This window comes from Pteropus vampyrus, unplaced genomic scaffold (assembly GCF_000151845.1).
Source record: "Pteropus vampyrus isolate Shadow unplaced genomic scaffold, Pvam_2.0 Scaffold54, whole genome shotgun sequence".
Lineage (NCBI taxonomy): Eukaryota > Metazoa > Chordata > Mammalia > Chiroptera > Pteropodidae > Pteropus > Pteropus vampyrus.
Window position 1 is genome coordinate 2072036 of NW_011888835.1, and position 26193 is coordinate 2098228.

At 32.2% G+C, this 26193-nt stretch overlaps 1 protein-coding gene and 1 pseudogene across 1 annotated transcript in view; one reads left to right on the top strand and one right to left on the bottom strand.

The window, feature by feature from the left end:
• Positions 1-4032: 4032 nt before the first annotated feature.
• CSMD3 (CUB and Sushi multiple domains 3) overlaps positions 4033-26193 on the bottom strand; it is a 1080109-nt gene continuing 1057948 nt past the window's right edge. The window contains 7 exon segments of the mRNA XM_011360386.2: positions 4033-4233; positions 7876-8011; positions 10039-10126; positions 12497-12609; positions 15673-15831; positions 20638-20703; positions 23616-23795. Coding sequence (XP_011358688.1) covers positions 4074-4233; positions 7876-8011; positions 10039-10126; positions 12497-12609; positions 15673-15831; positions 20638-20703; positions 23616-23795 — 902 coding nt within the window. The 3' untranslated portion in view covers positions 4033-4073.
• LOC111739821 lies at positions 23168-23286 on the top strand (annotated as a pseudogene).

Genomic DNA, 26193 nt, shown 5'->3' on the forward strand with positions numbered 1-26193 from the left:
ATGTGTATTAGTATATATGCTAAAATTTTTAAAAAAATTTCTGCAACTATTTTGTTATGATTAATTTATTTTATATTTCATTTTATGCATTTAAAACATCATTCTTAAAAGGGTACTATAGTTGAGAAAAAGTCCTGGTTTAAACATAAAAAGATTAGGAATGCTTGCTCTACTGACTTGCTCTGTAATAACTGTTAATTTGCTTATAGGGATGATAATTCTATCATATAATATTCTTTACATAACATATTTCATTCTAATAAGTTCCTTTAGGAGACACAACATCTTAACTCAAGGATTTGAAGAAGATACTTGTTGAGAAGGAAGGCCTTTTGGTTCCTTTTAATTTATACCATGTGGATGGTTTTATATTTTTCTTTACATTTATATATCTCATTGGTCCTGCTAAAGCACATGAGTTCATCTCTATTTTCATATTTATGTGAATAGTTAAAGCAAGGTTTGGATCTTATGAATTTAAACACAAATTTCTTATACTTTTTGCAATACAATTTATAGCTACAAATTTGAATGTATAGAATATGCTTTTTCAAGAATAATAAAGTTATTACACATGGGAACTCATTAAAAGTTGGAAAAGTATCTGGCATATGTTCACTAGTTCCATTGCTTCGTATACCAAAAATTGAAATCTTATGTCTTGTGGCCATTTCTACTCCCCAGTAGCTTTTAAATCTGCTCTTAAATTAATTTAGAATACCAAGCTCATGAAAGTGATGACAGAAAAACATTTCTCAGATTTTTACAGTATGTATATCTTCTCAGATCAATATTCCCTCTCTTCCAAAGTCATCCAAAAAAAAAGAAGCAAATCAATATTTCTTCCAGGAAAATTTTAAATTAACTATGTTTAATGATTTTTTAGACTCATGAGCTTATTTAATCCTATAGATTTTTTTTACCTTACTTTATGCCTTTTTAAATTTATAGATATTCACAGATTAATACTTTGACAAGCAATGCATTCTCTTATTTTCCTTAAGAGAGAATCAACTAGTTATTTTTATTGACTCTTTTAGCCAATGTTATATACTTGTTTTCTCATACGTAAGTAAAAGGACAGGTAAATCTGATTCTTTGGTCTATTTCCACAATCATTATCATCAGGCTCCAGTATCAAAAGATCTTGGGAGGAACGTATGGCCTTAATGTTCTTACATATAAGGGAAATACATATAAAGGAAGACTCTTTAAAATTACTTCTTTAATTGAAATTTAATTGAAAGACAGTAGAACTTAAATGCTCTCACTAAAAAAAAAAAAAAGCATACATTTATCAAATTATCATGTTGTATACTTTAAATCTTATAATTTCATTATACTTCGATAGAGCTGAAAAAATAAAAATAAAATCACTTCCACTAAAATTGTTGCTAAGTTTTGAGAGGGTTAAGGATAAAGATCGTAGGAAAAATATGAGAAAGAATAAAAGGTTAAAAAAGAAGAAAACATGTAAGGAAAAGATATTAAGAAAGGCAGAAGAAGGAGGGAACAAAAAGTAAAACAAGAAGAAAAAGAGAAAACACAGAGAAGAATAAAAATAAAGACTAAGAACAACAGGGGAAAATGAAGAAGACAAAAAATGAGTGAAAGGTGGAGGTAATATAGTTAATAAAATTAAACAAGAAACTAAAATTATATCAAAAAGCATCTATTTCTAAAAGAAATGAAATAAGCAGATATAGGCTATCAAGGTTGGAGTTTGAGGTTTTGAAATATAAATACCATATTTTGTGAAAAAGAGTTCTCTAATAAAAGTGAACTTAAATAACTTTGATTTGAATTTTATAGAAACTCAATAACTTTCTTGAGTACAAAAGTTTGTTTCATCCTGGCAAGATAAATTTTTGAGTATTAGTTCAATGTAGCTATTCAAAAGGTTATTTAGTTCATACTTATGCAGCATACTAAAAATAAGTTGTCTCCAAGAAAATAAATTCCAGAAATTTTAGAAATCATCAGGTATACCTAAATGTAGATGGTATTCAAATGCTTACATTAAAAAAAAAAGAAAAGATGAGGTTCTTATGATACTACTATTTTTACTGGGAATCTATTCACTTCTAAAAGAGTGTCACAGTTGGGGAACTACAGAAAATAAAGCAGAAAAATGCCTGTATTTCATTACATTTGCTAAGTGTATATAATATGCAGTTTCAAAACTTTAAAATGCCAAATAAATATATAGGCTGTTCATTCCTCTCACTGACCAGTCGACTGTCAGACTTTTTTTAAAAGAATACACAGTTTACAAAAGCAATTATCCATTTTTATTTTGTTTACATTGCACTGAAAATTTACATCATACTTTTACAAAGTTTTTTTTCATAAAAATATACTTCTTTACAAAAGTGTATGCATTAATATAAGAGGAGTAGCCAGTTGCAGAAGAAACATCGTTCAAACAAGATCATAGATGTATTAACCTTAACATTAATGAATGAATCATTGTTATTGCAGTCATTTGAATAAACAAGAATAAATAACTGATGGCGTAAAATTTAAAATGGTATCCTTTCAGTAGAGTACAGTGTTGAGAAAATTGTATGAATTTCCAGAACAAAGTATCTCAAAGTGGTTTACAAGAAATTCACTAAGTGTTGGAGAGAGAGATCCAAGCAGCGCTCCAGGGTGCAAATGATTTCTCTTAGGCACTCTGTCTCATGATACAAAACATCAAGACTGTTTACAGAGTTATCCATATTTGAAAGAGACAATAACAAAGAGTTCACACTGGGTACATAATTTATTCAATGAAGTTAACTATGCTATAAAAGACAATGACCTATTAAATAAAAAGGCTGGCATTTCTGTGAGACAGTTGTAAATGAGCCACCAATAACTTGCCAACGCATATCTTAATTTGACAATAAAACAAACCAGTCATATCTGAAACCTACTTTTTAAGAATAAGAATATAAAAAATTTTAAATATATGAAAATTTGGTAAATCCACAATTTTAGGAAACAACTTTATATTGGTGATTAGAAAGAGCAGATTTTTTTTTTTTTTGGTCATGTTTAGGAGCTAGTCCAAAATATATGTTCAAATCATTTTTCTTAGGTAAAAACTCAAAACAATGTTAAATAAATTTGAAGGCTCAACTTGAAGGAAAAGTAGATATGTCATAAGTTAAATAAAATAGATTACTAGGTTCTATTTGGTCTTTCGAAAACACTGGAAAGTTTGGTAAAAGATGATAAGTTTGGTGTCTCAGATAACTGCAAAATCATTGTTATTATCGTTAATTTTTTGCCAGCTAAAGTGGTTTGTGTGTGACAGAACCGCCTGAAGCAAGAAGTTAAACCCTAACCCATGGCTCACTGAATACTACTGGTTAAAACATAATGAGGGGAATCATGATGATCTTGCCATTGCAGAAATTATAAAAACCAATCTTAAAAAAAGAATAGCAGTATGACACTGAAGAACAAAAGCTAGAAAGAGTAAAATCAGAGTGGGCCATTGTATCTCTACTGTGGCATAAATTAGCTCATAAACATTTCAGGGCTAAACTCAATCTCGAATAACCATAGAAATAAGGAAAACAATGACTTAAAAACAAATAGCCAATAGAATGGTGTGAAATACAAACTTATGGGTGTGGTGTAGCGCATGACAGTTAAAGAGAAGTCAGTGACCTACTGACTCTTGTAAGTATAGCTCTTATTGTCTACCCTATATCTTTTTTTTTTTTTTAACCCAGTCCCTCTAATATAGTTTATAAAGCACAGAAATACTGATAGTGGATGCTCCTCCAATATATGCAAATAAGTTTATGTTTTAGAATAATCTCCTTTTTTAAAAAAGCAAATAAACTGTGAGTAAGCACTCTCAGAGTGCAGCTGAATTTCTGTAAAACTCTCCATGGTAAACATGAAGAAGAATTATGATCCAGTTTATGAAAAAAACACTCTTCTCTATCATTCCTCAGGAAAGGGTGACTCAGCAAGTCCTGGAAAGTGTGCTTTAATTTGTTCAGCAGTGAACTAACGTGCACTGTTTTGTGTGTCGGGTTCCAAGCTTCTGAAAGAGGCAAAAGGTTGCCGTGTTATACCATTGTGCAGACTGTGTTCAAGTTAGGATCAAATCGTACTGCCTTCCCTTCCACTGACTTCGCATTGGTGTCGTACATGGGGTTCTCAAAAGCTGCTTGGCCATTGTTATTTTCATGAACTGAACATCCTGTATACTGTGTTTTGGGTGCTGTCCTGTTGATGAAAACATTGATTAGCTTTGTGTTAACTTTCTTCTAGAAGCAGCAAAGTAGGGCTAAAACATAAGATACTTGGGTTATCATTGTTAATAGTGTAACTTGAAAGTATTTAGGAATACTTTGTACATTTGAACAATTTACCTGTCACATTTAAATCCTGAGTGACCTTATTTACATACAGTAAACATTTATATACAGCACTATTATGAATAATACAAGTGTAAATAAGTGATATTATGACTGTGTAAATTTTCTTATGAAATAATAAATTATGATGATGATGAATTTAAATCTCATTACTAGTCATTCATTTATTCATTTATCGAATATTTACTGAGCATCTATTATGTGTCAAACGTGATCCTAAACATCAAATATGTAATATTTAAAAAAAAACATACAAAATCATTACTCTCGGGGAGCTCATATTGTAGTGATAAAAAATAATGAATAAATAAACAATAAAACAAAAAGTAATAGGTAATGAAAACTGTTTTGATGAAAAGGAAAATGGTTGATATGATAGGAAGTAACTGGGAGCCACTTTAAGTAAAAGAGAAAAGCATGTCTGAGGAGGTAAAATTTAATCTGAGACTTGAGGAACAAGAATGAACTGGTTCTGAATTAATCAGCAGGGGATTCCAGGAGCAGCAGACAGCTAACCACTGCTGAGGCCTAATTTGAGATAGTACTTGGAGTATCCCCAAAACACAAATGTCATTGTTTTAAATGATATACATTAGATCAAGTAAATTCAAAATCTCAAAAAAGAAATGACTATATGGGTACTCAAATCATGAAAACAGTTTCCAAAGAGTTAGGGACAACTGAACATTTCTCTTCAGTTAAGAAAACAAATGAAGTCTAGCCTGGCTCGTATTAGTAGCTGGTTTGCATTGCTGCTTCATTTTTTTTTTTTTTTTAAATTTCTCTCACCTTTGACTAATGCTTATTTCTAGTTTCTCTTTCCCACATCCCAGTGCATAATTTGCTCACACTTGTTATGGAACAAAGTCAGAGACTTGCTCCTACTTGTTTCTGGGACTTAATTCTTAAAAATCACATATATTAAAATAATCTGTTTCTCAACTCTTTTGTTTACACCAAGCACCACAAATTTCAACTATATTTTATTGTAATTTATATGTGTCATTATATTGTTTTACTATCCCTAATGCATTTTCTGAACTTTTCTCTATACTAAAAATGGTTAGGTGATTTGTAAGACAATATTTTTTGTTAAAAAAAAGCTATTTAAATTTCTTTCAGTGGCATTACCATTATAGTTATATTACTTACAACTTAATCTTGTTAGGTATATAACTCTAAAGAATCGTATCTGTCTCAATTTTCAAACGAGATTCACAATTCAAACTAGAAACAACATAATTTTCTTCCAATTAGGTAAGAATCATGAAGATGTAAAGGAATTTCCTTTTAATATACAGCAACAGCTTTAAGGCAAATAATACCATCAAGCTTTAGAAAAGATAAGTTGACACCATCAACAAAAATTAACTTGAAATGACTCGAAGTTCTAAATATAAGAGCTAAATCTACAAGACTCTCAGGAGAAAACATGAAGGTAAATCTTTGGGACCTTCAATTTGGCAATGGTTTCTTAGATATGACACTAAAAGAACAAGTAACAAAAGGAAAATTGGATTTCAACAAAATGAAAAAATTGGATCTCAACGAAATGAAAAAAAAACTTTGTATATCAAAGACGACTATAAATAGAGTAGAAATACAATTCACAGAAAGGGAGAAATATTTTCAAATGATATATCCGATAAGAGTCTAGTATCCAAAATATATAAAAAAACTCTTACAACTCAACAAGACAAACAACCCAATTAAAAAACGAGCAAAGTACCTGAATAGGCATTTCTCCAAGAAGACAGACAAATGGCCAACAAGCACATGAAAAAATACTCAACATCATTAGTAATTAGGGAAATGCAAATCAAAACCACAATGAGATATCACTTCACACACACTAGGAGAAGGAAAAGAAAGAAGGGGCAGGGGTGGGGAGGAGAAGCTGAAGGAGGAGGAGAAGAAAAAAGAAAGAAAAAGGAAACAAAATAACAGGTGTTGACAAGGATATGGAGAAAGTGGAGCCCTCATATATTGCTGGTAGGAATGTCAAATTGTGCAGCTGCTGTGAAAAACAGTTTAGTATTTTCTCAGTAAGTTAAATGTAGAATTGCCATATATTGTGGCAATTCCATTCTTGGGTATATTCTCAAAAGAATTAAAATAGGTGTCCAAACAAAAACCTGTACTTGAATGTGTATAGCAGTGCTATTCACAGTAGCCAACTGGTAGAAACCACCCAAATGTACATCAACTGATGAATGAACATATGCAAACAGAACATAGTAAAATATACAATAGAGTATTATTTAGCCATATAAAGGAACAAAGTAATGGTGCACAAAATAACATAGATGAAACTTTTTAAAAAGTTGTTAAATTTAAGCCAGACATGAAATGTCACGTATTGTCTTATTCTAGTTATATGAAATATCCAGAATAGGCAAATCAATATAAAATGCAGATAAGCAGTTGCCTTGGACGAGATGGGAGGAATGAGAAGTTACTGCTTACTGGGTACAATTTCCTTTTGGGGTGATGAAAATGTTCTGAAACTAGCAGTGATGGTTCCATGATACTGAGAATGTACAAAATGCCACTAAATTGTACACATAGAACGGTTTAAATGGTTTTAGGTTATGGATATTTTACTAAAATAATAAACAAGATTGGCATAGCTTGCTTTATAAATAAATTTAATGATGATTTTATTGTCAGTAAAGTCTGATATTGACAAGGCCTAAACAGCTGCTTATACACAATTCTTACAAATTTATGTAATATTAAATAAATCATCCTTAGATAACACAGAGACTGACATTTATAATAAAAATGTCAGTTTGAAGAAAAATGTACTTAGTATTATTCACTTAATTATTTGGTTACCTACATGTTGTTTTCTTAATAAGGGATGGTCCTAAATAATAGAGAATTGCATAGCAAAGCCCCTCACCAGGATATTGTAAAAGACGTAGTGAACAAGAATTAGCTCATAATATGTATAGTCCTGTAATATTATATAACATATTAATTGCATAATCTTTTAAAAGCAAAAAAAAGTAAACAAGAAGATTAGAGGATTTCACCAACTGCCTGCCTGGGTAAAATAGGTCAATATTGTCACATGAACTAAGAGGTTTGGACATAAGTTTATTCCTAGTTCTCTAAAAAAATTCTGACATCAAATATCACCTCTTCAACATAAAACTTAACCAAATTTTGTAACTCTAAAATCTCACTATGGCTATGTAAAAATAACTTATACAATTAGTTATGGACTAGGAAATCGACAGGCAAAAAGAGAAAGGGTTAAGTTGAATGCTTGTGCAATGGGCTAGAATAATTTTTGTTTTGTGTATGTATGGGTGGTGAAAGCGCAGGTTGGGCAAATAAGGTTTTCAACAACTGTGGAAATGTTTGTTACATAGAGACTGCAACAACCGAGAAAAAAAATGGAAATTAGGATTTGAACTAGAGTAGGAAAAAGAACACAAAAAAAGTGTTGGGAAACATTTGTAGTTAAAATCAACAAACTTACCTTTGTTTATAAAGATAAAATCCAAATCCTGCAAATATAAGTGCAAAAAAAGGCACAAGAATAGCAATGGCCACAGAACTACTATTTGTACCATGAGGTTGATTTGAAGAGTTTAAACCTTCTGACATATTCAGTCCTATAAAGTAAAAAATAAGTTAAATACATAACCAACTCTATTTTATCACAATTGATTTCTATTTTATGAACCAATTAATTTTCTTTCTTGGAAATGTATCTAATATAGAAAAACAATTCATGAAATTCCTTCAACTCATTTCCACACAATTTTACATGATGCTTCTATGAATAAGATATTTTTCCAGGAAAGGATACAAAATAAAAATAAGCAATGTCTTTGAACTGAAGAGTTTATATAATTGTGGGAAGAACACAAAGACATAAATAACTGGATGCATCAAACATGAATGAATAATCAATGTGCTTTTGGAAGGGAAAGACTAATTCCATTTGGTGGTATGTAACAATGTTTTCTGGAGGATGTACAATATGAACTTGGCCTTGAAGAATCAATAGAACAATAAATGGAAGAGGAAGCAGGACAGTCATAAACCTAGAAATGGGAAGGTGACTGGAATATTTAGGAGATGTGACAAACATTAGGCATATATGTGTGGAAAGGACATGCGGTAAGAATAAGAGGCTAAACTATGGTTAGACTCTAAAAGGCATAAATATTCTGAAGAGCTCACACTTACTACCCACCTAGAATGAGGGATACATGAAGGAATTTAGAAATAAAAGAAATAAAAGACACAGTGATAAGATACAAGGTTTAGCATAGTGATGGGGGTGAGGTGGATTTGAGCGAGTCCAGACTGGAGGCTGGTATAGTTTGAGGCTTGTAGCAACAACCCAGATAAAACCAAATAAAGATGTGAACTGGAGCACTAGGAAGAGCATAAAAGATAGATGTGTGAAAACATTTTATAGTTAAAATCAACAGAACGTGTTTGTGTGGATGAAGGAGGTAAGAAGGCATATAAGTGTTCTACTTGGAGCTGAATAAATGACAATGACATTACCACAGTTAGAAAATGAGAAAAATCAGGTTTGTCAATGTGTTGGCACAGGTGGAAGAGGAAGTCACTATTTCAGAAAGAAATAGATTCTCCTTTTTAGGTTATGTTTTAAATGTGTAGTGTTTGAGATGTTTATGGGAATATTATGTGAAAACGTGTATTCAATTACCTGGCTGTGTTAATGTATTGTCTTAATGTTTTATTCTGTTTTAAAAACTAAAAAAATTTAAGGTAAGATATTATCTGAAATGACATCTTATTATTATTGTTCATTTAGAGAAAGCTAATTTAACTTTTTGGTAAATAGTTATATTTAACTAAGAGTCACAACTTAAGCCAGGTTAAAAAAGTTAGTAGCTTACTTTATACCTTATTTTTCCAGAGACTCAGAATATTTATACAAAAGTTCAAAGTAATGGAATTTGTAAGATAAATGTCAAATAGTTTTTAGAGCCTGAATTTATTCTTTGTGTATCAATAACATAATATGATAATGGAAGACAGTATATCTTAGGAAAATTATATACCAAAAATTACATTAATAAATACAGTTCAAGCAAGACCATTAAATGTTTACACACATTTTTGAAGAATTGGAAGGAAGAATGACAAAACCCTGTGCCTCCCACCACAGCAGATTTACATATCTGAGAAGCACAAAGCCCTGCAAAGGGACCCATTCCTCAAAGTTATTTTCCCTTTCTAGACCCTATGAGTTTCTCAAAGTGCCACAATGTTTTTGAAGAAGAAAACTGCAACAATCTTCAAACTGAAGAGAAGTATTACAGTTCTCATGAGATAAGATAATATAATTTACAGTTTAATATTTCCCTTTATATCTGTATCACTTTTTCTCCTTTTTTATTTGCTTAAGGGCAAGACAGTGTGTCATGTTTATTAGAAATATGATGAAAAATCAAACATCATACAGAGGTAGTACATAGAGAAACAATATTTTGAAAAATGTGATTATTTAAAAGGCTATCAGATGAATCGATGTATAGTCCTGACACTGCAAAATTCAAAATGCAGTAAGTGTGCCTAAGGTACAGAATCTACTGTATTTTCTTATGATGTCTGGAGTAATAAAGGAACTACATGAAAATGAAAATTAATACCTTACCCAGTCTTTGTAGTCCAAATTGCCCATAATCTTTGCCCTGAATAAATCCTTGAAACACATAAGTAGCTCCATCAGGCTCAGCAGAAACCTAAAAATATTTATAATTTGATTAAATCTGAAAACTGGTCACATCTATATTTTCTCAGCCTTAATAAATATTCAATTTTATTTTGAAATGAATATTATGCAAAGTTCTTTCCTCTAGATCTTCTACCTATGTAAAATATAGTATGTTGTCCAAATTTGCCATCATTAAAAGCAAAATCAAAGTTTTTATTTTTAAATAATTATGGTATTAAAAAAGGGGGTTGCATGTTATATATCTATATAATTATTTATCTCTATATAATTCCTTTTAGGATAAGAAACATTTTGTCAAGAAAGGGTAATGATATGGCAAAACAGAATGAGGCAAACAGTCCATTAAAAATTAAAATATAATAATATTATACTTTTCAGATTAGATTACTGCTCAGCATATAAGCAATTCTTCTCCTCCCTCCCACTGTCCTTAATGGGAAGAGTATACTTCCTATGTCATTGAGTTGGGTTTGTTCCTGTGCCTCGCTTTGGCCAATGGAATGTGGGTGGGATTGACAATAAGTCAGTTTCTAGCCTAGATCTTGAAAGGCATGTTTCCCACACTAACAAGTGAAATAAGTCAGTCACGAAACAACACATATAATATGATTCCGTAAATATGAAAGTCCAAATCAGAGAAATCTGTAGAAACAGAAAATATATTTCTGGTTGCTTAGGGGTAGGGTGGGGATAAAGGCTGGCTGGGTGGGGTGATAGCTAAAGAATATGAAATTTCTTTTTGAGGTGGTGAAAATGTTCTAAAATCAAATTTGGTAATGGTTATACAACATCTATAGATATAGTAAAAAGCATTGAATTTACACATTAAATGGGTGAATTGTAGGGTATATAATTATATTTCAATAGAGCTGTTTACAAAAGGGGGGCATGTCTTCTACTGTGCCCCTTAGTGCTTCTGACCTGTGACAAGAAAAAATATGCTCCTGGTAGCCACTGCCCCTCCAGCCTGGGCCGTAGAATCAGACACCTGGGACAGATCTGAACTTGCTACCATAGCTTCTACCAGAACCAATGGAATGTTTGTGGAATTCATAATAGGTCCATCCACAACCAACCTCAGACACGTTGGAAAGAAATACTGACTGTTTGACCCAGACTTTGTGGCTACATCTAAGGCTGTAAATGCTGACTATTAATATATTTAAAAACACTTTACATGCATAGTATCATTTGATCTTGTAGATAAAATTGAAATTGAAACATTTTAGTGTTCTTGATAAGTAATATGAATTTACTCTGGTTTGTTCTAATTAGTTACAATGAGCTAAGTCATCAATGTTATTGAAAAAGTTGTAAAAACCCTTGAATATTCTCCCTTAAAAGCAAAATATCTTACCAAACTATCCATACAAGTCTAACAAATCACGACATAGTGATAAGATTCATTCCTAATTATTAGACGTCATACTCTGTGCATGGCCGTTTTTAAAAATAAATCCTTCTAAAAATAGCTCAAATTCTAATATTTAAATGAATCCATCCATTTTGTTTGATTCCTAGATGAAATGACACAATTAAACAATCTGAGTACATTGAAGACACGAAACACTCCCTAACTCCATGAATAATGTCACGTATATGGAAATAGGATGGACATTTTTTCCTCAGGAACCAAACTTACTGAAGCCTATAACTTACTATCTATCTTCTTTCCTGCTGAATCTTCCTTGTAAAAGAAGGTTTGTTACTTGAGAGAATCTGATCACAGCTTTCAAGCTCATTTTTTTAGCAAAGGCTCTTGGACAGTATGTGAATATAAGACTTGCTTCCAAGTCTCAGTTTAGTAAGTCCATTCACTTGAGTGTCTGAATAGGATAGGGTGACTCCATGGTGCAGCTATGGCAACTGTCTCCCCACATGAAGCAATTTGCATAACTTCCTCTTCACAGAGTTTTATAAAATATTCTAAATCTGTGCTTAAATTTAATGTGCATCTTAATTTTCCTGATGCATTCTGTTAATATGTTGCATATGCCTTACATAGTGGTTCCAGACAAAGACATTTATATTTTATCCAGATTTGTTTATCATAGTTCTGACTGTAGACAAAATACATTTGATGAAACCAATGAAAAACTGTATGTTCCCTGCACAGATAAGTATTCTGAAAGTAAGCAAAGTTCAGCAGAACCCAATAATCCTAGGTTTAACATCTATAGATTACTAAAGATCGATGTGTCTTTTGTTTTTTCAAAAAAAAAAACATTATAGTAATTTTGTCATTTTATATGTGTACGTATTTGTGTTCATAACTAGCTAAATTTAGAAAATTACCTCTTTCTGGTCTTTTAAAAACAAACCAAAGCATGAATTTGTTATTAAAATCAGCAGCAGACTTTCAAAAAACTATACTTACAAAGCCATCCATAGCCCAATTTTCCTCCTTCATTTTCTTTGCAGAAGCATGGGCTGGTACTTTAATAAGATAGATGTGTAACATTAGGCGAGCTTCCTGGCTTTTATATACCCCTGTAAAAATAGTTATGCTTCATTTTATTATCTTTAACTCTTTAAATGTATCATGTCATACATATGATAGATAAAGAAATAACACAAGACCAAGTCAAAGCCAATTTTACCCATAATGCTTTTCACAAATCCTGCAAGATACATTGATCTCTCTTTCAGTTGAAATTCTCAACTTAAATCTTAATTGTGAAGTTTAAATTACCTATGCTATTAAAAAAAAAGTATTACTGTTCTGAGTAACACCATTCCATGATATTGCAAACAAAGTGATTTCTTCCCCCAGTCAGATTTAAAATCTTTAAGGAGATAATCAAATGTTAGAATTCCTTTTATTTTCTGTAAAATAAATTGGGTGCCAACCCTTTGAATGAGAGTATTCTAGGTACAACTGGAGCCACAAAGATGAATAGGTGTTGTACCTATATAAAGAAAGATACAATCCTTAAAATCATTTCCGATTAAGTAGGAGATATGTTGGATATACAACTAACCAAAATACATGAGAGAATATGATAAATAAATTCCAGAAGAGAGAGGGATCATTTCACACTGGAGTGATCAGGAAATGCTTATTTTAAAAAAGTATTTGTGCTAGGTCTTGAAAAACAAGTAAGATTTTTATTTTGACAAGGTCAATACACATAACAGAAAAAAGAGAGAAGCAAAATATGTACAATGATTTTTTTTCTTAAATGGTGAATATCCTAAAGTAGAAATAAGCTGAAATGTAAATATGTTTAGGGGAATAATAGTAAATAAGGTTCCAAGTAAAAAAGAAAAAAGAAATGTAACTCATCTATGTAATAATGTATCATAAGAATATGCTAGGAATACAAAGTTAATGATAAATAGATCTTGACATAATGTAAATTGCAATTAATAGAAAAGAAAAAGAGTAATCAAAAATAACATAATTGATATATATGGAGACAGTGACAACTAATTAAATTAGTCTAATTATTCATATTTTTCTATATTTATAAAAATTTGCTTTGAAATTTTTCTAGATTAAAGTACAGTTGACCCTTGAACAACATGGGGGTGAGAGGCACATACAGCTGACAATCCATGTATTACTTAAGGAAGCTGTCCACATACGGTGCCTCCCAGCCACCAGTTGACCCTTGAACAACTTGGGTTTGAGCTGTGTGGATCAACTGGAAAAAAATCTACATGTAAGTGGACCCGTGCAGTTCAAATCCATGTTGCTCAAGGGTCAACAATATACATTTCTTTTGTGCTAATCTTTTATAGAAAACAAAGAAAAAATTTTCTATGTTTCAAAGTTAAATAAGTAGTCACAATTTAATGCATTCTCTTATTCATCTAAAGTATCTTTCAAATTATATTATGTAACTGTATTCATTTTTAAAAAATATAATACATATTAACTTTTAATACTATTACTCTGGGTTTAATGCAGGATCATTCACTAATACAAAATGATGCTTGATCTAAAATTTACAAAATCGATAAATAGAATTATATTTTCTATTTTATTTATACAAGTTATTTCATTATTGGTAATTACACTTTCCATGGGGGAAATGTTCCAAGACTCCAGTGGATGCCAGAAATTGTATATAGTACCAAACCCTATACATGCTGATTTTTTCATATACATATGTACCTATGATAAAGTTTAAATTACAAATCAGGCACAGTAAGAGATTAACAATAACTATAAAATGAACAATTATAATAATATACTGTAATAAAAGTTGTGTGAATATAATTGCTCTCAAAATATCTTATTGCACTCTACTCACCCTTTTTCTTCTTGTGATGATATGAGATAATACAATGCCTATGTGATAAGATGAAGTACGGTGAATGATGCAGGTATTGTGACATAGTGTGAGGCTACTGCTGATGATGTGGCTACTAAGTGACCGAGGGCGGGCAGCACACAGCATGGATATGCTAGACAAAGGGATAAGTCACTTCCTAGGTGAGAGGGATGGAGCAGGACAGCACGAGATTTCACCACACTATGCAGAACAGCGTGGGATTTAAAAACTTATAAAGTGTTTACTTCTGGAATTTTCCATTTAATATTTTTGGACTGCAATTGACCTTGGGTAACTGAAACCATGAAAAGTGAATTTGCAGATAAGGGGGGATACTGTATTTAAGATATATTCATAGCCAAGAAGTTTAAAAATAAATACATGTATATTTCATATTTGCAATAGCAATATTTTAGAAATGTTTTTTAATGAAAACAATAATTAAAATTTATTATTTTGACATTATTCATTGAGGCCTATTTTGTTCTGATACTTTTCTAATCTCTGAGATATACTAATGAACAGGGAGGCAAAGAGCTGCCCTCTTAAAACTTAAATTGTTGGAATAAAGATAAATAACATTATGTCATATCATGTAATACTATGTAATAGTGCACCATTCTATATTATACTATACTAAATTTCAAGTAGTGCACAGAAGAAGATGAATCAGGGTAACACTAAAATAAAGAGTATCTGACAGTGTTTTTAATATTAAAGCTACTTCAGAGGGGTGATCAGGAGTACTGTTGATCAGATTACATTTGAGAAATCATCTGAATGTCAGAAAAACCAGAGTAATCAAAACTAATGAGAGAAGTGTACCCTAGAAATGGAAACTTGAGAAGACCAAGCAGGCAGATAGTACTCTGGGTTCCTTATGCCTGTTTAAAGTTGGTGTAGCTCTACTTTTTCTCTTAAATTACGGTGCCCACCTAAACATGTTCACTTAAAGAAATAATTTTGTGACCATAAAATAGCTTGCAAATCACTGATCTTCTCTCTTTGGTGTTATAAGAATGGAGAAAGAGTTATATTCAAATTAGAAGTTTTGTTCTATAAAAATATCCTTGTGGGAGCTGTAGTATCACAGAGTTTTATATTCGCGTAGTAATATTCATGCATCAATACAAAAACTATAAAGACTTGTTTCTGAATGAATTATGAATGCCATAAAAAGTAACAAATATTTCACAGTATTAAAATCACTAATGAAAATTATGAAATGGTGGAAATGAAGGCATGAAGACATTGTTGTTCTTTAATGTGATACCTGAAAGTAGGAGTTCCATGTTGCTATTGCTGAGTGTTGCATTGACTCTCCCAGTGGAAGCGTTGAAACTAGTAATTGTCAAGGTCATGGGTTGTTTCCTTCCCTTGAAATTATATGAGCCTTTCCATATATAATTTTGGGCAAACACATCATCAGGAACTGTGAATAGATTAAACACACATTAGTTTTACAGTGTCCTGTAAATACAAGCCTTAGATTAATGAGTATCAGTTTACTGAATAATGATATTTGTTAAATACACAATAATGTGGAATGTGTATTATAAAATGAATTTTTCACATAAAAGTATTCCCATTATTTTAGAATAAACCAAAATTGGAATGACTTAGATTTTACATGAGTCATCAATAAGAGATAAACAAATAACACCAAGTAAAGACATGAGACATATTTAGAATCCAGCTAAATATCAAGTTTACTTATATTTGGTCTCCTATAATAATATCTTTATCTTAGGAGGAAAATAGAATGGTTTTACTGAGTCAATTCAGTCTATATCCATGTCCCAAGAAGCCTGCTTTTCTCCTAGCAGTGGGAATAGATTCTTAGGAGAAAGAACAGAGTTAAACCCTCCTCCCAGAATAGCCCTGGGAGACTGACAGGAGGGACACTCCCTTGGCCCCTTAGAGAATACTAGTTCAGTTATTCCAGTAATAGATGCTTCTGAGGAAGAGCAAGGCTCTATCACATTGACACCTTTGAGGTTTACAGGTATTTTTATTTATTTTGTTTGGTAAAAGAAACAGAACTTTCACATAATATTTTATTCTAACATTTACTATTTAGATTTACAGGTATTTTTAGAAATAAAAAGAATAGTCACTATAATTGCCTGTCATGGGAGAGAGATTGTGGCAGAATCAAAGAATATACTGTTATAGAACATTCATCTAAAAAAGAAACTCTTTATGTGAGATACAACCCGATAAGACTTAGTATATTTATATAAATTAGTTATGAAATTTATAATTATATAAATTAGATATGGTAAAGTCTACTCAGATCTTGGGAAGAGGCTGAGAGAAGTTTCCATTAATCCTATACGTCAGCAGTCCCCAAACTTTTTGGCACCAGGGACTGGTGCTCTTATGAGAATCTAATGCCTGATGATCTGAGGTGGAGCTGAGGCGGTGATGCTGGAGCTGGGGAGTGGTTGCAAATACGATGAAGCTTTGCTCATTGACCACCGCTCATCTCCTGCTGTGCCGCCCAGTTCCTAACAGGCCACACACCTGTACCAGTCCACAGCCCAGGGGTTGGGAACCCCTGCATACATCATAAAGTACATCCCAGATATCAGCTATTGAAGGGAGCCATGCCTATTTGTATGAGTGAGTGAATGACAAAGATTTAGGAAAAAGCCTTTTTTATTGACATTTGCCAATCTTGTCTATATACACACATCACACACATCACATTTTCCTGCTCAGACCAGATAGATTGAGGTTACAAATTGTGTAGTCCCTGAATTCTACTAAGCAAACTAATAAAACATAACTACAGTAAAGGATGAACATCAAATACTCTCAGCAGTTGAGTTTTTACTGACTATTTCAACCAACATGATTAATTTTTTGTGATAATTTAAAAGCGATATAATGGAATGGTTAGAAATGCAGGCACTGAGGTTAGGCTGCTTGTATTTAGAATTTCTAATCTGTGTGGTTTTGCAGAGATTACTTAATTCTCTAAAACTGAATTTCCACGTGATTAACATGGGATTAACATAAAGTTGTTAAAAAGATTAAATGAGATAATGAACTTCAAAAATTTAGCTAAGGGTTAGTTTCTACCATTAATATTATTATGCAGGTAAAATAGGGAAACTAGATTTTATAGCTGGCTACACAGTTGCTAATAAAACATATAAAAAAATCCATAGTCCTGATTCTATGACCTTTATCAAACCATCCTTCTAGTGGCACTGTGTCCCCAAGCCTCAAACTACACAGCTATGCTGCGTACATTTAGGTGAACCTTACTTAAAAATCTGAAACAGTGTATGGGTTAAAAGCCCTTGATTTGGTAAGAACCTTAAGGAGCTTTTAGCTTTAAAAAAAGCATATGTAGAACAAGTTCGCAGGAGTGAGTAGCAAGCTAAATTGCCCAGTATTACAATGATCAAGAATGTAGAAGTAATAGACTCTTTGTTGTAGAGAGAAGATGAAGAGCAAGGGGAGCAATATGTTCTAACATCAGTGCCTGACAAATAGTAAGCACTCAATAAATGCTGTCCCTCTGATTGTTCATTTCCCCTGGCCCATACCGTGATCACTCTTTGCTACTCCTGAACCTTTAGTGAATATCTGCTACACCTAATGATTTTGTCCATGGTGCTTAGGGAAATTAAGGAGTGGTGGTTGAAGGAGATGAAAGAGAACCATAGTGTCAGGAGAAAATAACAGTGGAGAGAAGTAGGTAGCAGCTGCAGCAAAGTACATTGTATCAGGATTAATCTCTGAGGTGGTAGTAAATGTTTAACAGCTGACTCCAGGAAAAAAAAAAGTATTTGCTGCTTTCTATGGTGTAAATATTCCCATAAAGGCAGATTTCAAGCTACCAACATGACATCACTGAATGCACAGAACTGAGTACGGTGAACCTTTACCTACTCGTTCCAGCACGCCCCCACCCTCCTCCCTCTTTCCGCACCCCCATTACTGAGAAATGTGACTCATGGTACTGCGGGAGAAGCAGATACTATTTAGTCATTTATATACCTATGTATAATAGGAATAATACTTCTTTCTATTGTTAAGTCTATTTTGAGATTTAAATGTGATTGTGTGTTTGGCAGGTATCTGTTAACTCTGTCATCCAACTACCATCGATGTGGATATCATGAAAATGGGAGAAGATGATGGTCATGATCTTTCCTTCCAAAGACACATTTGAATTTAAACTTTGCTTCATAGGCTTCACAGCTTTGCCAAATGGCGTACTATGCTCCTGACTTTAAACCATTGCCAAATTGCATTCCTGTCACTTTGGAGTAATCTAATCACTGTGTCTCATTCTCGATTTTAAATGAAATGCTAATATTTTGCCATTTAAGATGACACTGTTCTAGAGTGCTAGGTTAAAGATTTTTTTTTTCCTTTCTAATTTATTAACAGAGTTTCTAAAAAATTATAAATAGATGTTAAATCTTATAAAATATTTTCTGTGTAAGTATTGCAATGATCATATTTTTTGAATGTTAATCTCAAAGTGATAGATTACTTTTATGGAAGTAATCTATCACTTTGAGAACATTCCTGTTTTCTCTATCATGAAAACATTCCTGTTTCTCTATCATGAATCCAATTTGGTAATGAAGTGTCATCTTTACTATAATATATTTGATTTGCAAAGATTTTATGTAGAAATTTTTCATCTACAATCTTGATTCAAATAGCCCTATAATCTCCCCTTTTTATGTACTTATCTGAATTACTAGAGTTATGTTGAACCCATAGAATAAGTTTTATTGACTGGAAGAGTTTTTCTAAAACTGAGATATTCTGTTCTGCTCCTTTAAAATTTGGTAGAAATCAGTAGAGCCACATGAACCTGTTTTTTCTTTGTATAAATAGTTTTAACCACTACTTTGTTTGTTATGGAATTACTCGTTTTCTTTCATAAGTTAGACCTAGTAAAATATATTTTTCTATTAATTTATCCATTTTGTTTAATTTTTTTTAAGTTGACAGTTTTTGATAGTTTTCAGTTAATGTATTTCTAATTTATTTAATCTACTTTCTATGTAGTTATGTTCACATTTCCTTTTGATATATTATTTATTTATTTTTCCTTTCTTGATTAATTATACCAGAAATTTTTCACTCTGTTTTATCATAGAACTACCTTTGGCTCTGTTTAGATTTTTCTGTTGTATCTTTGGGTTTATTTGTTTGTTCATTTTCATGACATTGATTTCTGTTATTCAGAGCACTTACCTGCTCCCAGATAAAGCAATTCCTTTGGAAAATTCTGTGCATTCACTGACCATTATGGATATCTGACTCCATTGCTAACCTTCCTCTCTTATGTTGACATGTTCATTGACTGCCTTTGTGATATTCAGTCTGTTTTTTGCTGAGTGCTAATTAAATCAATATCTCAGAGTTATGTGGGTACTTCAGTTTTGTAGCATGTACACTGAGAACTTCTGAACCCAGCCAAAATTAGAACCTATCGCTGATCCTAGCTCAATACAGCTGGGCCAATCTGTCTCTAGGCAGTTAGACGTTAAGCCTTTAATTTTATCAGTACTTTATTAGTACTGACTAATACTCAAAAAGTAGCTCTCGTATACTGAGCCCTTTTATTTATTAAGCACTGTGCACTTTGTTTTCATGATGTTCATTTATAATAACCTAATCATTACTTCTTTTGTTCAGTTAAAGAAATGTAGGCGAAGATATATTAAATAGCTTTCCAAGGTCACAGGGTAGGGAGTGTACAACATGAGAATTACATCAAGGTTCTAGGACTTTAAAGCTCATGTTTTTAATAACTATACTAGGTTTTAAAATTTGCTTTTTAAATCAAATAATTGAAAATATATTGGAAAAGTTCCATAAATTCCCAAACTTTCATTCTCGTACCAAGTGTATCTGGTTCCTTTGTAAAAAATAAATATCTGTATTTAAAAATTTTATATAACATCTCATTTTTATTTTAATATTTTAAATTAAACATTTTTATTATTAGTCATTTGCTGATATTCTTAAAAGGGAATTTTACAGAAAGAACTATAAATAATATTTTTGGAATATTAATATGCCTCAGTATTATATTGCTTAAAATTCAGCATATTATAACATAAATTACCAAATTCCAAATATTCAAATGCATAGTTTTGCATATTAAAATAATTTTTCTAAATAGTCACTTTGTTGAGAAAATAGTATATCGCTTTTAGAAATCATGACTTCTAGAAAAACAACTGAAAATACTAACCACTTAGCTTTGGGCTGGGTGTTCCTAGTGCAGGTCTAGGATCTTTCACCAATATTTTGGAACCAGCTATGAAAAGAAAGAAAAATGTTTATAAAAAGTTAATTTAATTAACAAAACATACACAATGTGATGCGCTATCAATTTTATTCTCTGACAGAGCATATAGTTCTAAAAAGTATCCTGTTCCTCATAGCATCTCAGTCTCCAGTCAACACTCCTATGGGACAGCTAACAACTTCAGTAATTACCCCCATTATAGCCTAGTGGTAAAAAGGGAAGATAAGTGCTACCATACCATTTTGGGATAATGTTTCTTATTTTAGAGGCATAAGCTAACATAGAAACAATTGATTCCAATGTAAGAGCTGAGGGCTGAGGGTATGTATCTGCTGCAAAAAGGCAGAAATCGTTTACAGAGGGTTCAACTTAAAATATAAAATTTTGTTAAGACAGTTCATGGTGTTGCAAGAAATTGGGTAGAATCAATGGTGAAAACTTAAAACTAACATTTTAAGCCAAACCAAAGGTAGCTCAAAATCAAGGAAATCATGGGAGCTAGAAGTGCCTGGAAAGTTGTAGGAATTATAATAGGCAATGCTGTGAACCATGTTAAAACAGACCTTTATCCTAAGTTTTTAAAGACAATGTCACGATGTTCACCCCAATCACTTTCCCTTTACAGACAATGACATGTCTTTAAAAGATTTGAAGGGGAAGTGATTGGGGTGAACATCACTCTGGCTGAAAAAGGAGCAGGTATTGATATAGGCAGAGAAGTTAAGAGGCTGCTGCAGTAGCCCCAACAGAGATAATGCTGAGTTAGACCGCTATAGTAGTGATGTAAAACAGATAAGTGGATAGATAAAGAAGCAATTGAAATCCTGGGGGATTTAAAAGGATGGGAAGATGTCAAAGATGACTACTAGATTTCTATGTACTATATGATGATGATACCACTGGGACAGGAAACACACAGAAAAGATGATGGTGAGGGGAAATTTATGAGTTCAGATTTGCATATATTGAGTATTGAAAAGTCTTTGATAAATTCAAAAAGAGATGTCAAGTAAGCAATGGAACATATAAGTCTGGAGTTAAGAGAAGATAAATGAGCTAGAAATATTAATTTGTAAACAATCTTCATAAAGAAGACAGTTGAAGCCATTGGCTTGAATGAGCTTACCTAGGGAGAGAATATTGAAAAAAAGGAAGAGATGGCTAAGAACCAAGTATTTAGAAAACCATGGGTAGAAAAGAATAAATTTATAAAGGAAATGGACACTTGATAGCCGAATTATGAGAGAATAATATTTATTTACTCAAATATTTAATGAACACGTTTTACAGACAAGGCACCAATTCAGATGTTAAAATGACAGTTGTAAACACTTTGAACAAAGTTTCTGTTTTTATTGAGATTATATTCTAGTTAGGGAAGGGCAGATAAAAGGACAGGAGAGTGGAGAAAGACAATAATAAGTACACATATATAAAAGAATAAAATCTCACATTATAGGAATTTCTATCATTAAAACTGTCTTTAAATGTAAAACATAAGTAACATTCTAAGAGAAGAGAGTAAAAACATTTCAAAAAGGATAAAGTCATTAACATTTGTGAATGATGCAAGAGATCAAGAATTAGAAGGCCTAAAAAAAGTGAAAAAATTAAAGGAAAAGAAGTTTATTGATGACCTTATCAAGAATTCTACAAAAACTTCTTTCACTCCTTCTTCTGGAAACACATCCCTATTTCCTCCAGTAAACTCCTTACATCTTATCCAGACAGGGACTCTCCTGATCAAGCAGCAACAGGGATGGACACTTCATCTAGAACTGGTCAGCACACCACATCACCCAGCTGAGCAACAGATTTGGAAACAGACTGTTCAAACTGACAATCAGACTCCTGAATGGCGTTTTTATAGTCAAGTTTTAGAAAAAGACTTTTTCTACCAGGGTTACTCTGCCAGAAGGGTGTGAGCCCAGGGATACTGGCAGCAATTTTCCCTACTGTAGTGGGTTGAATAGCGTACCCCAAAATGTACGTTCACTAGGAACCTCAGAATATGACCTTATTTAGAAATCAGGTCTTTGAAGATATAATTAGTTGAGGCCCTTGGGGTGAAATAATCCTGAAATAATTCCTAACTTTAATGACTGGTGTCTTTATAAGCAGAGAGGACATACAGAGAAACTTAGGAAAGAAGCCCATGTGAAGATGGAAGTAGAAATTGAAGTGATGCTATGAGCCAAGGAATGCCAAGAATAGCCAAAAGCCATCAAATACTAGGAATAAGTAATGTATGCTTCTTCCCTAGAGCCTTCAGAGAACACATGGTTCTGCTGACACCTTGATTTTAGACTTCTGGCCTCCAAAACTGTGAGAGAATAAATTTCTGTTATTTTAAGCCACACAAGTGATAGAACTTTGTTATGGTTAGCCATAGAAAATTAGTACACCTACCATGAATAGAAAACTAGAATAATAAAGGCAAAAAGGAAAAAAGGATCATGGAAAAGAAACTATAGTCTACGGCCATGCTACCCTGAACAAGCCCGATCCCGTCTGATCTCTGAAGCTAAGCAAGGTCAGGCCTAGTTAGTACTTGGATGGGAGATCACCTAGGAAGACCAAGTGCTGTAGGCATAAAAAATAAAAAAAAAAATAAGGGATTGTAAGCTGACAAAGTCCTTGCAATCTGTGAGGTCAACCAAGTGTTGTCTCACCTGAAAAAATAAAAAAATAAATAAAAAAATAAAAACAATAAAAAATAAAAACTATAAAGACCTGAATAATATTGTTGTGCCTCTGGGTCCAGAAGTGTCTACATCAGTCTTATCCTTGGGGATGGCCAACAGATTTCCCTTGTTCCTAAGCTAAGTTCAATGGATTTTTTTTTTTTTTTTGTCTCTTGCATTTGAGAAAAGTCAAAATAGTACATCTACTTTTAAAAACTTTTATAGAAAAAAACTTACCTTCACAAACAGGAACTTTTCCAGTCCAGGTGTTATCAGATCTACACATTCTATGTTCTGTTCCACCTGCTAAGAAGAAGCCAGGCTGGCAGGTATAAATTAGTGTATACCCATGGGATGGAAGGTCCATTCCTACTACATTTGCATGAGCAGGAGTTTCTGGCTGTTTGCAGCTGTGGGCTATATTAAGAAAAGAGAAAAATGTTCATTTTTTTGTAGACATGTTAAAAAAATTTGAGACTGGAGTCACGATATATTTTTAGATGTTTGTTAATATTAAAATAGTTATTCTAATGAATCAAGGCAAATGCATAAATGTAAAAATACATTTTGATTTTACAGACTAGCATTTTCTAAACAATCATCTGTAGAATATTATGTTAACAGGTAAAGTGAGCAAAGAAAAATAAAGACTGTGGATAATTAAGCTCATAAATGTATACTATATCACCTTGTTAGATATCACGATATATATTAGCATTTTGAAGGATCTAAAAAGTCTTCCAGTAAGAGGACTTTTTTTAAAGTTTATCAAATTCGAATTTTCTATACCAGTTTAGGAAATATGTCCTTTTATTTATTATATTTATATTAGAAAAACATGTTTTCTAAAGTTAAATCCAACCACTGCTCATTATGTTATAGTGATATTAATACTTCCTAATTTTTTTACATATAGAATTTTCTGGCCACATTTTGGGTTTACATAGTGGCAGAACTTTTTCATTCATTTAACATTTTGCCTCCTTTTCTCCATGTTTCCTCCGATTCCTAATTCTCTATCTTGATTCCACCATCCCTACAACTTAAGGCTCTTCTTGGCTCTGCCCTCTGCCTAGTTTACCTGTTTTGTATCTTCTAAAGACTATTCCTTTCTCAATCAGAAATAGAGGCTACAAAAATTTCCCCCTAAACAAGACAACATTTCTGATCATTTGTTCATGGATGAAGATCTTAAAGGTGATCTCTGATAAAAGTGTTCTGTAGACAAATTTGGGAAAAAAAATACCATTTTTTTCCTCAATGATGATTTACACAATTATAAACAGCTAACATTTTTTAACACTATTTATGTAATAAATATTGTATTACATGGTTTATATTTAACATAATTCAGTTAATGAAATTTAATCCTCCAGGGGGAAATATTGCTAAGGATAAACACAAATAGTCTGTTTCTGCTATGTTCTTAACCCCCACATTCTAAAATTCTGATATGCTTTGCAGTAACAGAAGCTGTTTAACTTCATTTAAATCATCATATCCCAAATGTAGGTCATCAAAGAATCTTGGTTTACTACAGAATACCTAGTTACATCCCACACAGCAATTCTAAAGTACACACTGGGAGGAAGTCCTTTTTAAGAAATTTAGCCGTATTTAAATATAAACCAAGTGGGTATGTGACACAACTCAGTGAGTGGTCTACTGCTTTTCAGTGGGCTGCAGGTCCATGGGGGCTCCCATGATTATATAGGTGCTTCTGAACAGAGCTAGAATAAATTCACAGGACTTACTTGAACTTCAGCAAATCCTGAAAACTATATACCATTCTACTCCCACTTACTCTTTATTTTTTCCCCCAAGAGGATCAGAATTGTAAAAGATGGGGGAGATTAAAAAAAAAAAAAAAAAAAGGAAGTGAGAGGGAAAGAAGAGATAAGTAACTCACCAGCTAAAATTTATTTCTAATTAATAAATCAGAAAAGACTGTTTAGTGACCTTGGGCTTTGTTCTAATTTAATCTTTAATAGCAAGCGTTCTCAATTTAGGGTCATGGAACACTTATAAGCTCCAAGAAATCCTGAAGTAGTATTCAAATTTTTGGTCAAGGTGTTCATGCATATTTCTTTTCGTGGATTTTTCTAGCTTTCCACAGATTCTCAGATTGTTGCACAAGTGATAAGATTAAGAGCCACACTGTGTTAGAACTTCTTATATCTCAGAGTATTTCAGATTCATAGTGTGGATCTATGAATCTAAAAAATAATCATTATCTAAAATTACCAGATGACCAAACTGACCACACTGACAAGAGCTTTTCAAAAATAACAAAATTATGCATCATTCCCTCAGAATTCTTTAGAAAGAATGCTTCCTAATGGGCATAGGGCTATGATATAGTAATACAATTATATACAAGAATTATGTTTTACAATAGTCTAAAATACCTATGTGATACATCTATTATATGGACATAAATTTATTTTCGCAATTAGAAGAAAAATGCACATAAATTCTTACCCATGATAAGTATAATTTCTTAGTCATAAAACTTACGTATGCACTCAGGCTGAATTCCACTCCACATGAGGTCAGGAAGGCAAGTGCGTGTTGTAGACCCCTGGAGAAGGTGTCCTTTTTTGCAATGAAACTGCACAACACTTCCTACCTGTAGCAAATCACAGAGAAAAAACAAATATCCTGATGCAACTTCAAATACACTAACAAACAGAAAAAACTCTGGATGAGAAAATGCTTTTAAAGGAAACTATGTATGGTAGAAGTTGGAAGAAAAAGAAATTAAAATATGACTAAAACTAAAATTGGAGGGAGAAAAATCAAGACTGAAGAAAAA